Source organism: Pseudorca crassidens, chromosome 12, assembly GCF_039906515.1.
Source record: "Pseudorca crassidens isolate mPseCra1 chromosome 12, mPseCra1.hap1, whole genome shotgun sequence".
NCBI classification, from domain to species: Eukaryota; Metazoa; Chordata; class Mammalia; order Artiodactyla; family Delphinidae; genus Pseudorca; species Pseudorca crassidens.
Window position 1 is genome coordinate 20,008,285 of NC_090307.1, and position 14,693 is coordinate 20,022,977.

General features: G+C 37.5%; 1 protein-coding gene across 4 annotated transcripts in view; it reads right to left on the reverse strand.

The window, feature by feature from the left end:
* Positions 1 to 809: 809 nt before the first annotated feature.
* LOC137204099 (dynactin-associated protein-like) overlaps positions 810 to 14,693 on the reverse strand; it is an 89,120-nt gene continuing 75,236 nt past the window's right edge. For all 4 annotated transcript variants that reach the window (XM_067701406.1, XM_067701405.1, XM_067701407.1 and 1 more), the window contains 2 exons: positions 5,563 to 5,727; positions 810 to 3,015 (listed from right to left, as the gene is read on the reverse strand). In XM_067701406.1, coding sequence (XP_067557507.1) covers positions 2,497 to 3,015; positions 5,563 to 5,727 — 684 coding nt within the window. In that variant the 3' untranslated portion in view covers positions 810 to 2,496. The remainder of the gene's footprint in view (positions 3,016 to 5,562; positions 5,728 to 14,693) is intronic.

Below are 14,693 nucleotides of genomic sequence, written 5' to 3' on the forward strand. Positions count from 1 at the left end.
CTGTGCTCCGCAAAGGGAGAGGCCACAGCAGTGAGAGGCCCGCGTACCGCAAAAAAAAAAAGATGATTTAACAGTATAATTCCAATTCTAAAATCTTCTTCATTTAATAATAAATTCTTATACTTTTTGCTATTTTAATTTATTGAGCAAAATATTTATAACCTGTTAGTTGCCAGGTACACACATTGGTTAAACACAGGGGCCAGGTTCCTGCCTTCAGGAAGCTTACCTAATATACTGTTGCTGTGATGAACATTTATTAAAGAAAAATCCATTGAGCACCCACAATGTGTTAAACTGGGAAAAATCTTCCATCCTTTACAGAGCAAACTTGTATTTATTTACACAATGGACCTACTGCAGAACATGTCTCATCCTGATGAAATGAAGAGATGTAGAGCTGGAAAATGGTAAAAGTTGCGTCTTCTTTAACAAAAAAAGAAAAGTTCAGTCAGTGATACATTTAATAAATAATATACAGTATCACTAATTAAAAAAATAATGGGGCTTCCCTGGTGGCACAGTGGTTGAGAGTCCGCCTGCCGATGCAGGGGACGCGGGTTCGTGCCCCGGTCCGGGAGGATCCCACATGCCGCAGAGCGGCTGGGCCCGTGAGCCATGGCCGCTGAGCCTGCGCGTCGGGAGCCTGTGCTCCGCAACGGGAGAGGCCACAGCAGTGAGAGGCCCGTGTACCGCAAAACAAAAACAAAAACACAAATAATGAAGGAAACAGAATTAGAGTGTTCTAATAAAGTTTTATTACATTAATTGCATATAGTTACAGTAAGTAGGTTGGCAATACAGGGGGAAAGTAACTCTGTAAGGCTGACTTGGAAGGATAGTTAAAAATTATTTCTTATTAGCATAGTGACCACTAAAATATTTGTTTTAAATTACTGGAAAACACATTTTTCCTTTTGGGTAAGGAAAGCATTTCCATACCCAGTCCCTACCATGTGCTCACGTGTCTATATGCTATTCAGCATCCTTTGTTTATAGGTAAAATTAACACCAACAAATGGAATTGACTTTTGTTAGTGCTTTAAAGAATATTTACTGATTTATATATCAATCTCACTAACATCAAAGATACAGGTCACAATGCCCTTCTGAATTCACTGCTTCAAGTAGCGGTTATCAGTCCTGTTTGCACACTTTTTGAAAAATATAGATTTCTGGATCACCCTTGAGGATTCTGATTCAGTAGGACTGCAGTAGAGTGCGTGTACCATCAACATTGATTTAAACCTGTGAATTACCAAGAATTCTAAGTAACAGAATCCAAATTTGTAAGTTTATTATTCTCAGCATTGCTATTTTCTTTTTCTGAATTTTCTCTGGTATTTCAGCAGATAGCAGGCATAAGTAAATATTTATCGGAAGTATTTAATTGAATGCCTTTATAAGATTACTGCAAAAAGTAGTAGAAAACAAAATTATTAATTGAAAATAGTGATAACACATTTAAAATTTTACTTATATATCAAAATGATTTAAAGAGAAAATGAAATGAAAATAATGTTGGCACAATCTAAAAAGAAGATGTGGTAATATGTAAATCTATTTAAAACACCCTTACCATATAGAATGTATTTTCCTTATTACATATGGAATTAGTGTATTAGAGACTACAACTTTATAATAATAAAAGACTGTAATCACATTTGGTAACTTTCTATTTAATCGTAACAGCTTTCCAGCATAAATAAATGGATTGGATTTACTTTGTATGAAAATTGTATTATCAAAAACCTCACAAAGTAGAGGCTATCCACATTAAATGGTCAGGTCTAATATATGGTACTGTTACATCTAAATGTTGTTTTGCGGATGAATTCACTATCATTTTAGTGTTAGTTGAATTGGTCATTAAGTAATCTTGTTTTAGAAGTGGTTATTTTGGTCACTGTAGCTTTATGCTGGCAGTTACTGACATTGGATTCACCCATGGTACTAATAGTAGTTGTGCTAGTTGGTTCAGCTGAAGTGGTGGCAACTGTGGTAGTAATACTCTCAGTAGAAGTGGTGGAAGCAGTTGTGTCTGTTGTGGTTGTACCCTCAGTGGTAGTGCCGGCCGTTGTGGTAGTTGGTTGAGTTGTGGTGGTGGCCACTGTGGTAGTCGTGGTCTCAGTAGAAGTGGTGGAAGCAGTTTTGTCTGTTGTGGTTGTACCCTCAGTGGTAGTGCCGGCCGTTGTTGTGGTAGTTGGTTGAGTTGTGGTGGTGGCCACTGTGGTAGTCGTGGTCTCAGTAGAAGTGGTGGAAGCAGTTGTGTCTGTTGTGGTTGTAGCTTCAGTGGTAGTGCCGGCCGTTGTTGTGGTAGTTGGTTGAGGTGTGGTGGTGGCCACTGTGGTAGTTGTAGTCTCAGTAGAAGGGGGAGAATCAGTTGTGTCTGTTGTGGTTGTACCCTCAGTGGTAGTGCCGGCCGTTGTCGTGGTAGTTGGTTGAGGTGTGGTGGTGGCCACTGTGGTAGTTGTAGTCTAACCAGAAATGGAAGAATCAGTTGTCTGTTGTGGTTTCAGCCTTAGTGGTAGTGCCGGCCGTTGTCGTGGTAGTTGGTTGAGGTGTGGTGGTGGCAACTGTGGTAGTCATAGTCTCAGTAGAAGTGGTGGAAGCAGTGGTGGCTGTTTTGGTCATACCCTCAGTTGTATTTGTGATCGTTTTTTCAGTTGAAGTGGCGTCTGTTGCAATTGTGGTTTCTGTGGAATCAGTGGTTGGTATACTTGTAGGTTCCGTTGAAGTGTGCTCAGTGATGGTAGTCATGGTACTGGATGTTGTGGTAGAATCTGTTGTGCTAGTGGCAACTGTAGTTTCGGAACTAGCAGATGAGCTTGTTTCAGTCAATGAGATTGTCCCCTGGTTTTGAGTAAGTTGTATAAAAATGGGGGCATTATTATTTTTCCCATTATACACCAGAGACACTATGAGTACTCCAATTGCCACTGTTATCACAGAAGCTAAGAGACAAGCCAGGAATATTTTCCACAGAGACCAGCCACTAAACAAATTTCGTGTCACCTGAAAAGGATTTAAATATAATTACTGAAGTTGAAACCAAATGTTGCAAGAAAAATGTCATTTATAATCTTTTTATATATAGATTACTTCAGTGGAAGAATGTATAAACATAAAAAATACCTTAATAGCCTGTAGTAATAAATATTGGCTCAAGTTTAATGTTTCATTTGGGAAAGGCTTGTTCTTTGTAATAGGAATAAAGGAATATCCACTGATCTGTCTGCTTTCTTTTCATATGTATTTAAAGCTAAAAGAAATACTAAATGTCATCTTAGAAACTGTTTATTCCTCCCACCATCAAATGAAGTATCTACACATGTGTGTCTGACTGCTGCATACAGAGATTTGAGGGACCCAAAATATCACCTGATAAAATCTTCTCCCTTCATTGGCCTATCAACTATCAGATTTGTGTCTGCTTTCTAGCCTTCCATTTTAAATGCATTAATTAATGGCCTATCAAATATTCTAGCTAGGTGTTCATACAGGTTAGTAATGGCAGCATGAAAATCAGAGTTGAATACATTTGTTGAAATCCATCTTGTGCTGCCACCAGCTATTTTCACTGTGTAAGATGTTAACCTCTTTGATCTTATTTTTTCATCCATAAAAATCTATAAGATTAGAATAGGGATTAATGTCAGTAATATTACTTTGTAATATCTCTCTAATCTGTTACTGTAGAGGAAACATTGCATAGTATAAAACATGTAAGGCTTGAGACAAGAGAGTCTTGAATTTGAATTCCATACCATTAATATTCCGAGCAAGTTTCTTAACTTGCCTAATTCTCAACTTGCCTTGTATCAAAAGTGGGGATAATAATATCTACCTCCAAATGTTATTGAGAAAATTAGAATAAGAAACATCCTTCAAATTAGATTTTTGCAGAAGGCGGGGCTTTATAGTAATTAAGGGCATAGCCATTGGAATCTAACAGATTTAGGTTTAAATTTTAAATCCACCTTTTACTAGATAGATGGCGGTATGTGGAAATTTGCCATGTCTTGCAAAGCCTCAATTCCCTTGCATGGATAATATCACCTATTTAATAAAGCTAAACAGTAAATAAGGAAACAGTATGAATAACGTTGTCCTAGCACTTTCTAAGTACTCAAAAAACATTTGATTTCACTAATTAGCTCATTCTTATCTATTTTCTTATGACTGAAAACAATCACTGAAGGAAACAAAGAGCACATATGTCATTGGAGCATGTAGGGTAACTCTTCAATTTTCCAAAATAGTGGACACTGTCTCAGACAATAAACCACAATTTGGGTGTTGAGAGTGACACCCACTAGGCAATCAGAAGCAGTTCAAGGGCATTGGGTACCAAGGCTAAGGGAATTTGTGGCACCAACTAAGAGAGCCCAGTGACTAATGGCGCCTCCTGCCCCATGTCATCTAGGCCTTAGAAAGGAAATCAAAGAGGGAGGAGAGGAAGGACGATACTCACACCTCTGAGGAAAATTACCCTCATTTTTTGTTTGAATTTTTAAAAAGAGGAGCAAGATTAATAAAAACTCATCTTAACCTAACCTGAGACCCGTGCTCAAGTGCTATTACTGCTACTATCTAGATGTGTGAATTCTTACAAACAATCTAAACCTCCTAGACCGCGATGTTGTCCATCTGTGGCTAAGTAAAGGCATCTAAAATAACTTTCAGCTCTCTGATTGGTCTGGTTTGTTTGAGGTCATCAGAGATATATTCTCTAAATAATTCTATCAAAATCCTTCTTCCACAGTGTTTCTTGTCATTAAGAGTTTATCCTCTCTTCTCTTATCAAAGTCTTTCCAAACTGTCTCTATAGCAGGATTAATCAGAGGAGGGGTGTAGTCCAGGGCCAGAAGAATCGAACCAAACTGCCAGGCATCAGTAGCAATCAGTCAAAATCAAGTTTTCACCTGGAGTAGGGGGTGGAATGGAGGAAAGACTCGGAGATCAGGTCTCAAGGTGAAGAAAACAGAATGATGAGAAACAGCGTAAAGAACACCGGAAATCTGCTTCCGGGCACCAAACCAAGGCAAGGCTAAATATTGTCTAAGTCAAGGTTGAAAACACACGAGGTCAGAAACAGGAGGCTAACAGAAGGCCCACAGTTATGCTCAGAAGCAGGAAGGGAAGGAGAGTGAGCCAGATCACCCACAGACTAGGGCCCCAGGGCTTTAACACATGACTTCACCTTCCACTGAGCAAGGGTTACAGTGTCATTCACTGTCAATGCATTTGCTGTCATCAGCTACTTGGTCCTCCAAAAAAAGGAACCCAAAACTTTGCTTTTTTTTTTGATGCTTATATATTTTCCCTAAACTTTATAGGTGTTTTTTCTTTCCATCAAGATCATTAGCTCCTTAAATTAAGAGTCCCATAAATCTACCTCTTCTGCATTCCCTCTCAGTGATTTGACATGTTCAAAGGATGCTGTAGATTTTCAAAAGAACAATGTTAATTGATTGAATGTTTTTCTCTAATATTAGATCAAAAACACTTCCATGTGGATTATATCATAACCCAGAGAAACAGTGTCACCCCAGACATTACCTGAAAATGTTGGGATTCTCTGTTTGGAAAATTTGGAAGTCCAAGGGTCCCTCTGTTGATGCAGATGTCATTTAAATTGGGACCAGCATCACCAGTTACATCAATTGATGTTGCAAACTTACAGGCTGAACTCTGAGCTTCATCGTTTCCAAGGTTCGGGAATGGCTGTGTACAGAAAAGAATGGGAGAAAAATAAGATGCTATTGTATTTTGTGTCTAAAGTAATACAATTCGGACAAATATAAATTAGATTATGTCATATTATGGCTTATTTGATCAAACAAGATCATTTGAAACCTGAGGAATAAATAAATACATTTATTATATTTCTTCTCAAAATAAGAAAATCTAATTAGGTCATCATAAATTACATTTAATTATTTTATATAATTATTCACATTAAAATTCAGACATTATCTTTTACCTTCATCATATTTAAAGGATTTGTTAAATATCATTATGTGGCAAGCTGATGTAGAGAGATATTTTAAAAAGTCCCATAATAGGATGTGGAGAAAAGGGAACACTCCTACTCTGTTGGTGGGAATGTAAATTGGTGCAGCCACTGTGGAAAATAGTATGGAGGATTCTCAAAAAACCAAAAATAGAATTATCATATGACCCAGCAATTCCACTCCTGGGAATATAACTGAAAAAAACAAAAACACTAATTCAAAGAGATACGTGCACCCCAATGTTCATAGCAGCATTATTTACAATTGCCAAAGTATGGAAGCAACCTAAGTGTTCATCAACAGATGAATGGATAAAGAAGATGTGATATATATCTACAGTGGAATCCTACTCAGCCATAAAAAAGAATGAATTCTTGCCATTTGCAGCAACATGGATGGAGCTGGAGTGCATTATGCTAAGTGAAATAAGTCAGACAGAGAAAGACAAATACTGTAAAATAAAAAATACAACAAACTAGTGAATAAAACAGAAAAGAAGCAGACTCACAAATACAGAGAACAAACTATTGATTACCAGTGGGGAGAGGAAAGGGGAAGGAGGATGGGTGGGGAAAGGGTTATTATGAGAATATATAAAATCATATGTATGAAACTTCTGAAAATTGTAAAGAACTATAGGATTTAAAGAATCTTTTATTCAATAAAAAAATTACATACTTCTGTGTAATTCTACATGGCCATAAATTTGTGTGCTTCAGCTAGTATGGAATAATAAATTTCTTTCCAGAAAAAATTTTTTTAATAAAATAGAATTTAAAAGTCCCAAAATGAAAATTCTAGAGACTTCAAGGCTTATAAAGAACAACACTTTGTGGTCTTATTCATAATGAGAAAATCAAATCTAAAGAGGTGAAGTGAAAGTCTAGGTATAGTAAATTGCAATAGGACACTTCTCCCACTGCAATCAATCAATCAATCAATCAATAAAATTGAAGGGCTTTCAAAGAAGTGAAAATCAGATTACTTAAAATTTAGAGGAAGAAAGAGCTTTTCCAAAGTGATCTAATAATCATAGGCCATTTTATTTTCTGGGAGCATTTGTTGATTCTGAGTATGAGTTGAGGTTCTGACTAACAAAAGAGTCAGCAAAACTTTTGCTGTTCATGTGAGTCTGGCATAACAGACTGGAAAATAGGGGATCCCCAAACACAAGGCCTTTGTAATGTTCTGGAATAGCTCAGGAGGCTGGAAGTCAGGATGGAAAGGCAGAGTAAAGTCTTCGGCAGTATCATAGTGATTAGGAGATAAAATCCTGCTATCAGAAAGGGACTTAAACACAAGACTGGTTTCCCCCTAAGGACATTTGCCATACTTTGAGGCTGCCTGGCATAGGATGTTAAAGAGCTGACCTTGAAATCTCTGAAGGTCAATCTCTGAAGAATATACATACAAACATTATAAACAAAATAATAGTAAATTAAATCCAAAAATATATCAAAATGGTAAAAACTCATAACCAAGAGAGGTCTACCCAGCTACCTAAACTAACTTAGAATGAAAGTTAGTTTAACATTCAAAACAGCTAATATAATTCACCACATTAACAGAAATAAAGGAGAAAAACACATGTGAATATATCAAAAAAAATGCAGAAAGACTTCTGGCAAAATTCAACAACCATCTGTGATAAAATTTCTGAGCAAACTAGTAATAGAAGAGATTTTCCATAATCTGATAAAGGATAGCTCCATAAAACCTAAGCTAACATCATAATTAATGGTGAAATATTTCATGTTTCCCCCTGAATTTGGGAACAACACAAAATGTTCACTTTCACCACTTCCATTCAACATTACATTGGAGGTTGTAGCCAGTGCATTGTTAGAAAAACAAAAATAAAGTTATAAAATATGAAAAAACAAAGACATGATTGGGTTTATAGAAAATCCAAAAGAGGGTCCAAGATGGCAGAGAAGAAGGACGTGCTCTCACTCCCTCTTGAGAGAACACCAGAATCACAACTAACTGCTGAACAATCATCGACAGGAAGACACTGGAACTCACCAAAAAAGATACCCCACATCCAAAGACAAAGGAGAAGCAACAGTGAGATGGTAGGAGGGGTGCAATCATAATAAAATCAAATCCCATACTGCTGGGTGGGTGACTCACAAACTAGAGAACACTTATACCACAGAAGTCCACCCACTGGATTAAAGTTTTGAGCCCCACGTCAGGCTTCCAAACATGGGGGTCTGGTAACGGGAGTAGGAATTCCTAGAGAATCAGACTTTGAAGGCTAGTGGAATTTGATTGCAGGACTTTGACAGGACAGGGGGAAACAGACTCCACTCCTGGAGGGCACACACAAAGTAGTGTGCGCATCGGGACCCAGGGGAAGGAGCAGTGACCCCAGGGGAGACTGAACCAGACCTACCTGCTAGTGTTGGAGGATGTTCTGCAGAGGCAGTGGTGGCTCTGTCTCACCGTGAGGACAAGAACACTGGCAGCAGAGCAGAAGTTCTGGGAACTATTCCTTGCTGTAAGCCCTCCCAGACTCCGCCATTAGCAACACCAAAGAGCCCAGGTAGGCTCCCATGTTGGGTTGCCTCAGGCCAAACCACCAACAGGGAGGGGACACAGCCCCAGCCAACAGCAGTCAAGTGGATTAAAGTTTTACCGAACTCTGCCCACCAGAGCAACAGTCAGCTCTACCCACCACCAGTCCCTCCCATCACAAAACTTGAACAAGCCTCTTAGATAAACTCATCCCCCAGAGGGCAGACAATAGAAGCAAGAAGAACTACAATCCTGCAGCCTGTGGAACAAAAAACACGTTCACAGAAAAATAGAAAAGATGAAAAGGCAGAGGGTTATGTACCAGATGAAGGAACAAGATAAAATCCCCCCAAAACAACTAAACGATGTGGAGATAGGCAACCTTCCAGAAAAAGAATTCAGAATAATGACAGTGGAGATGATCCAGGACCTCGGGAAAAGAATGGAGGCAAAGATCGAGAAGATGAAACAAATGTTTAACAAAGATCTAGAAGAATTAAACAACAAACAAACAGAGTTGAACAATACAATAACTGAAATGAAAAATACACTAGAAGGAATCAATAGCAGAATAACTGAGGCAGAAGAACGGAAAAGTCACCTGGAAGACAGAATGGTGGAATTCACTGCTGTGGAACAGAATAAAGAAAAAAAAAAAAGAAAAGAAATGAAGACAACCTAAGAGACCTCTGGGACAACATTAAATGCAACAACGTTCACACTATAGGGTCCCAGAAGGAGAAGAGAGAAAGGACCCAAGAAAATATTTGAAGAGATTATAGTCGAAAACTTCCCTAACATGGGAAAGGAAATGGCCACCCAAGTCCAGGAAGCACAGAGAGTCCCATACAGCATAAACCAAAGGAGAAACACACTGAGACACATAGTAATCAAATTGGAAAAAATTAAAGACAAAGAAAAATTATTGAAAGCAGCAAGGGAAAAATGACAAATAATACACAAGGAAACTCTGATAAGGTTAACAGCTGATTTCTCAGCAAAACACTACAAGCCAGAAGGGAGTGGCATGATACACTTAAAGTGATGAAAGGGAAGAACCTACAACCAAGATTACTCTACCAAGCAAAGATCTCATTCAGATTCAATGGAGAAATCAAAAGCTTTACAGACAAGCAAAAGCTAAGAGAATTCAGCATCACCAAACCAGATCTACAACAAATGCGAAAGGAACTACTCTAAGTGGGAAATAAAAGAGAAGAAAAGGACCTACAAAAACAAACCCAAAACCATTAAGAAAATGGTCATAGGAAAATACATATCGATAATTACCTTAAACGTGAAGGGATTAAATGCTCCAACCAAAAGACACAGGCTTGCTGAATGGATGCAAAAATAAGACCCATATATATGCTGTCTACAAGAGACCCAATTCAGACCTAGGGACACATACAGACCGAAAGTGAGGGGATGGAAAAAGATATTCGCTGCAAATGGAAATCAAAAGAAACCTGGAGTAGCAATACTCATATCAGATAAACTAGACTTTAAAATAAAGAATGTTACTAGAGACAAGGAAGGACACTACATAATGATCAAGGGATCAATCCAAGAAGAAGATATAATTATAAATATATATGCACCCAATATAGGAGCACCTCAATACATAAGGCAACTGCCAACAGCTATAAAAGAGGAAATTGACAGTAACACAATAATAGTGGGGGATTTAACACCTCACTTACACCAATGGACAGATCATACAAACAGAAAATTAATAAGGAAACACAAGCTTCAAATGACACAATACACCAGATAGATTTAATTGATATTCATAGGACATTCCATCCAAAAACAGCAGATTACACTTTCTTCTCAAGTGCACATGGAATATTCTCCAGCATAGATCATATCTTGGGTCACAAATCAAGACTCAGGAAACTTAAGAAAATTGAAATCATATCAAGCATCTTTTCTGACCACAACGCTATGAAATTAGAAATCAATTACAGGAAAAAAAAAACGTAAAAAACACAAACACATGGAGGCTAACCAAAACATTACTAAATAACCAAGAGATCACTGAAAAAATCAAAGAGAAAATCAAAAAATACCTAGTAACAAATGACAATGAAAACACAATGATCCAAAACCTATGGGATGCAGCAAAAGCAGTTCTAAGAGGGAAGTTTATAGCAATACAAGCCTATCTCAAGAACCATCTCAAATAAACAATCTAACCTTACACCTAAAGGAACTAGAGAAAGAAGAATAAGCAAAACCCAGAGTTAGCAGAAGGAAAGAACTCATAAAGATCAGAGCAGAAATAAATGAAATAGAAACAAAGAAAACAATAGCAAAGATCAAGAAAACTAAAAGATGGTTCTTTGAGAAGATAAACAAAATGGAGAAACCATTAGCCAGACTCATCAAGAAAAAGAGGGAGAGGACTCAAATAAATAAAATTAGAAATGAAAAAGGAGATGTTACAACAGACACCACAGAAATACAAAGCATCCTAAGAGACTACTACAAGAAACTCTATGCCAATAAAATGGACAACCTGGAAAAAATAGACAAATTCTTACAAAGGTATAACCTACCAAGACTGAACCAGGAAGAAACAGAAAATATGAACAGACCAATCACAAGTAATGAAATTGAAACTGTGATTAAAATCTTCCAACAGGGCTTCCCTGGTGGCGCAGTGGTTGAGAGTCCGCCTGCCAATGCAGGGGACACGGGTTCCTGCCCCGGTCCGGGAAGATCCCACATGCCGCGGAGCGGCTGGGCCGGTGAGCCATGGCCGCTGAGCCTGAGCGTGCGGAACGGGAGAGGCCACAACAGTGAGAGGTCCGCGTACCGGAAAAAAAAAAAAAAAAAAAAAAAAAATCTTCCAACAAACAAAAGACCAGGAACAGATGGCTTCACAGGTGAATTCTATCAAACACTTAGAGAAGAGCTAACACCCATCCTTCTCAAACTCTTCCAAAAAATTGCAGAGGGGGGAATACTCTCAAACTCATTCTATGAGGCCACTATCACCCTGATAACAAAACCAGACAAAGATACTACATAAAAAGAAAATTATAGACCAGTATCACTGATGAATATAGATGCAAAAGTCCTCAACAAAGTACTAGCAAACAGAATCCAACAACACATTAAAAGGATCATACACAATGATCAAGTGAGATTTATCCCAGGGATGCAAGGATTCTTCAATGTACACAAATCAATCAATGTGATAACACCATATTAACACATTGAAGAAGAAAAACCATATGATCATCTCAATAGATGCAGAAAAAGCTTTTGACAAAGTTAAACACCCATTTATGACAAAAAGTCTCCAGAAAGTGGGCACAGAGGGAACCTACCTCAACATAATAAAGGCCATATATGACAAACCCACAGCAAACATCATTCTCAATGGTGAAAAATTGAAAGCATTTCCTCTAAGATCAGGAACAATAAAAGGAAGTCCACTCTCACGACTATTATTCAACATAGTTTTGGAAGTCCTAGCCATGGCAATCAGAGAAAAAGGAATAAAAGGAATAGAAATTGGAAAAGAAGAAGTAAAACTGTCACTGTTTGCAGATGACATGATACTATACATAGAGAATCCTAAAGATGCCACCAGAAAACTATTAGAGCTAATCAATGAATTTGGTAGAGTTGCAGGATACAAAATTAATGCACAGAAATCTCTTGCATTCCTATACACTAATGATGAAAAATATGAAAGAGAAATTAAGGAAATACTCCCATTTACCACTGCAACAAAAAGAATAAAATACCTAGGAATAAACCTACCTAGGGAGACAAAAGCTCTGTATGCAGAAAACTGTAAGACACTGATGAAAGAAATTAAAGATTATACCAACAGATGTAGAGATATACCATGTTCTTGTATTGGAAGAATCAACGTTGTGGAAATGACTATACTACCCAAAGCAATCTACAGATTCAATGCAATCCCCATCAAATTACCAATGGCAGTTTATACGGAACTAGAACAAAAAATTTTAAATTTGTATGGAGATAAAAAAGACCCCAAATAGCTAGAGCAGTCTTGAGGGAAAAAAACGGACCTGGAGGAATCAGACTCCTTCACTTCAGACTATACTACAAAGCTACAGTAATCAAGACAATATGGTACTGGCACAAAAACAGAAACATAGATCAATGGAAAAAGATAGAAAGCCGGAGATAAATGCACGCACCTATGGTCAACTAATCTATGACAAAGGAGGCAAGGACATATAATGGAGAAAAGACAGTCTCTTCAATAAGTGGTTATGGGAAAACTGGACAGCTACATGTAAAAGAATAAAATTAGAACACTACCTAACACCATACACAAAAATAAACTCAAACTGGATTAGAGACCTAACTGTAAGACTGGACACTATAAAACTCTTGGAGGAAAACATAGGAAGAACACTCTTTGACATAAATCACAACAAGATCTTTTTTGACCCATCTCCTAGAGTAATGGAAATAAAAACAAAAATAAACAAATGGGACCTAATGAAACTTAAAAGCTTTTGCACAGCAAAGGAAAGCATAAACAAGACGAAAAGAAAACCCTCAAAATGGGAGAAAATATTTGCAAATCAATCAATGGAGAAAGGATTAATCTCCAAAATATATAAAGAGCTCATGCAGGTCAATATTAAAGAAACAAACAACCCAATCCAAAATGGGCAGAAGACTTAAATAGACATTTTCCAAAGAAGACATACAGATGGCCAGGAAGCACATGAAAAGCTGCTCAACATCACTAATTATTAGAGAAATGCAAATCAAAACTACAGTGAGGTATCACCTCACACCAGTCAGAATGGGCATCATCAGAAAATCTACAAACAACGAATGCTGGAGAGGGTGTGGAGAAAAGGGAACCCTCTTGCACTGTTGGTGGGAATGTAAACTGATACAGCCACTATGGAGAACAGTATGGAAGTTCCTTAAAAAACTAAAAATAGATTTACCATATGACCCACCAATCCCACTACTGGGCATATACCCAGAGAAAACCATAATTCAGTAAGACACATGCATCCCATTGTTCATTGCAGCACTACTTACAATAGCCAGGTCATGGAAGCAACCTAAATGCCCATCGACAGAGGAATGGATAAAGAAGATGTGGTATATATATACAATGGAATATTACTCAGCCATAAAAAGGAACGAAATTGGGTCATTTGTAGAGACGTGGATGCATCTAGAGACTGTCATACAGAGTGAAGTAAGTCAGAAAGAGAAAAACAAATATTGTATATTAAATCATATATGTGGAACCTAGAAAAATGGTACAGATGAACCGGTTTTCAGGGCAGAAATTGAGACACAGATGTAGAGAACAAACGTATGGACACCAAGGGAGGAAAGCGGTGGCGTGGTGGGGGCGGTGTGATGAATTGGGAGATTGGAATTGACATGTATACACTAATATGTATTAAATGGATAACTAATAAGAACCTGCTGTATAGAAAAATAAATTAATATTCAAAAATTCAAAAAAAATCCAAAAGAATCTATAGACAGAACGTTAGAATAAGTGAATTAATGAGATCACTGAATACAGATAAATATAAAAAAATTTAAAAAGTTGGAGCTATCAGTATGAATTCATGTTTAGCTTAATATAAATGCAGATGATTGCATATAGAAATATTTATAGATGCATGTGTATACACTGGTTAATATACACACATATTTCCTTGCTTTGTCAGCTGAGAGGACCTAGAAGCAACAACACACTAGCAGGAACAAGTACCCAGACATTGGTTTCTGATACCATTCTCTAGCGAAAGGAACCAAGGATCCTTGGAGAAATGGCTGATTATAGGGCTGGGTGTGGAAATATACAAGATGAGCCTGGAGCATCTTGTAGCACCAGAGATTAAGGAAATCCTCCATGCTTCACCAAAAAAAAATAATAATAATAACAATGATAGAGGTATGTCAGTATGTCAAAGTGACACAGGAACCAGCTGAAAGAGCTCTCGATAGCCAAATCTATAACAATTGGAGCAAAAAACTTAAAGTGGTATTGGATTATAACCCAAAGTATAAAATAAACATCTGGGAGTCAATACTGATATAAATGATTGAACAAATAAGTGAATGAGGAGGAAGAGGTAAATCTCCTATGCAGAAGAATCCCAAATGATTGACATAGAT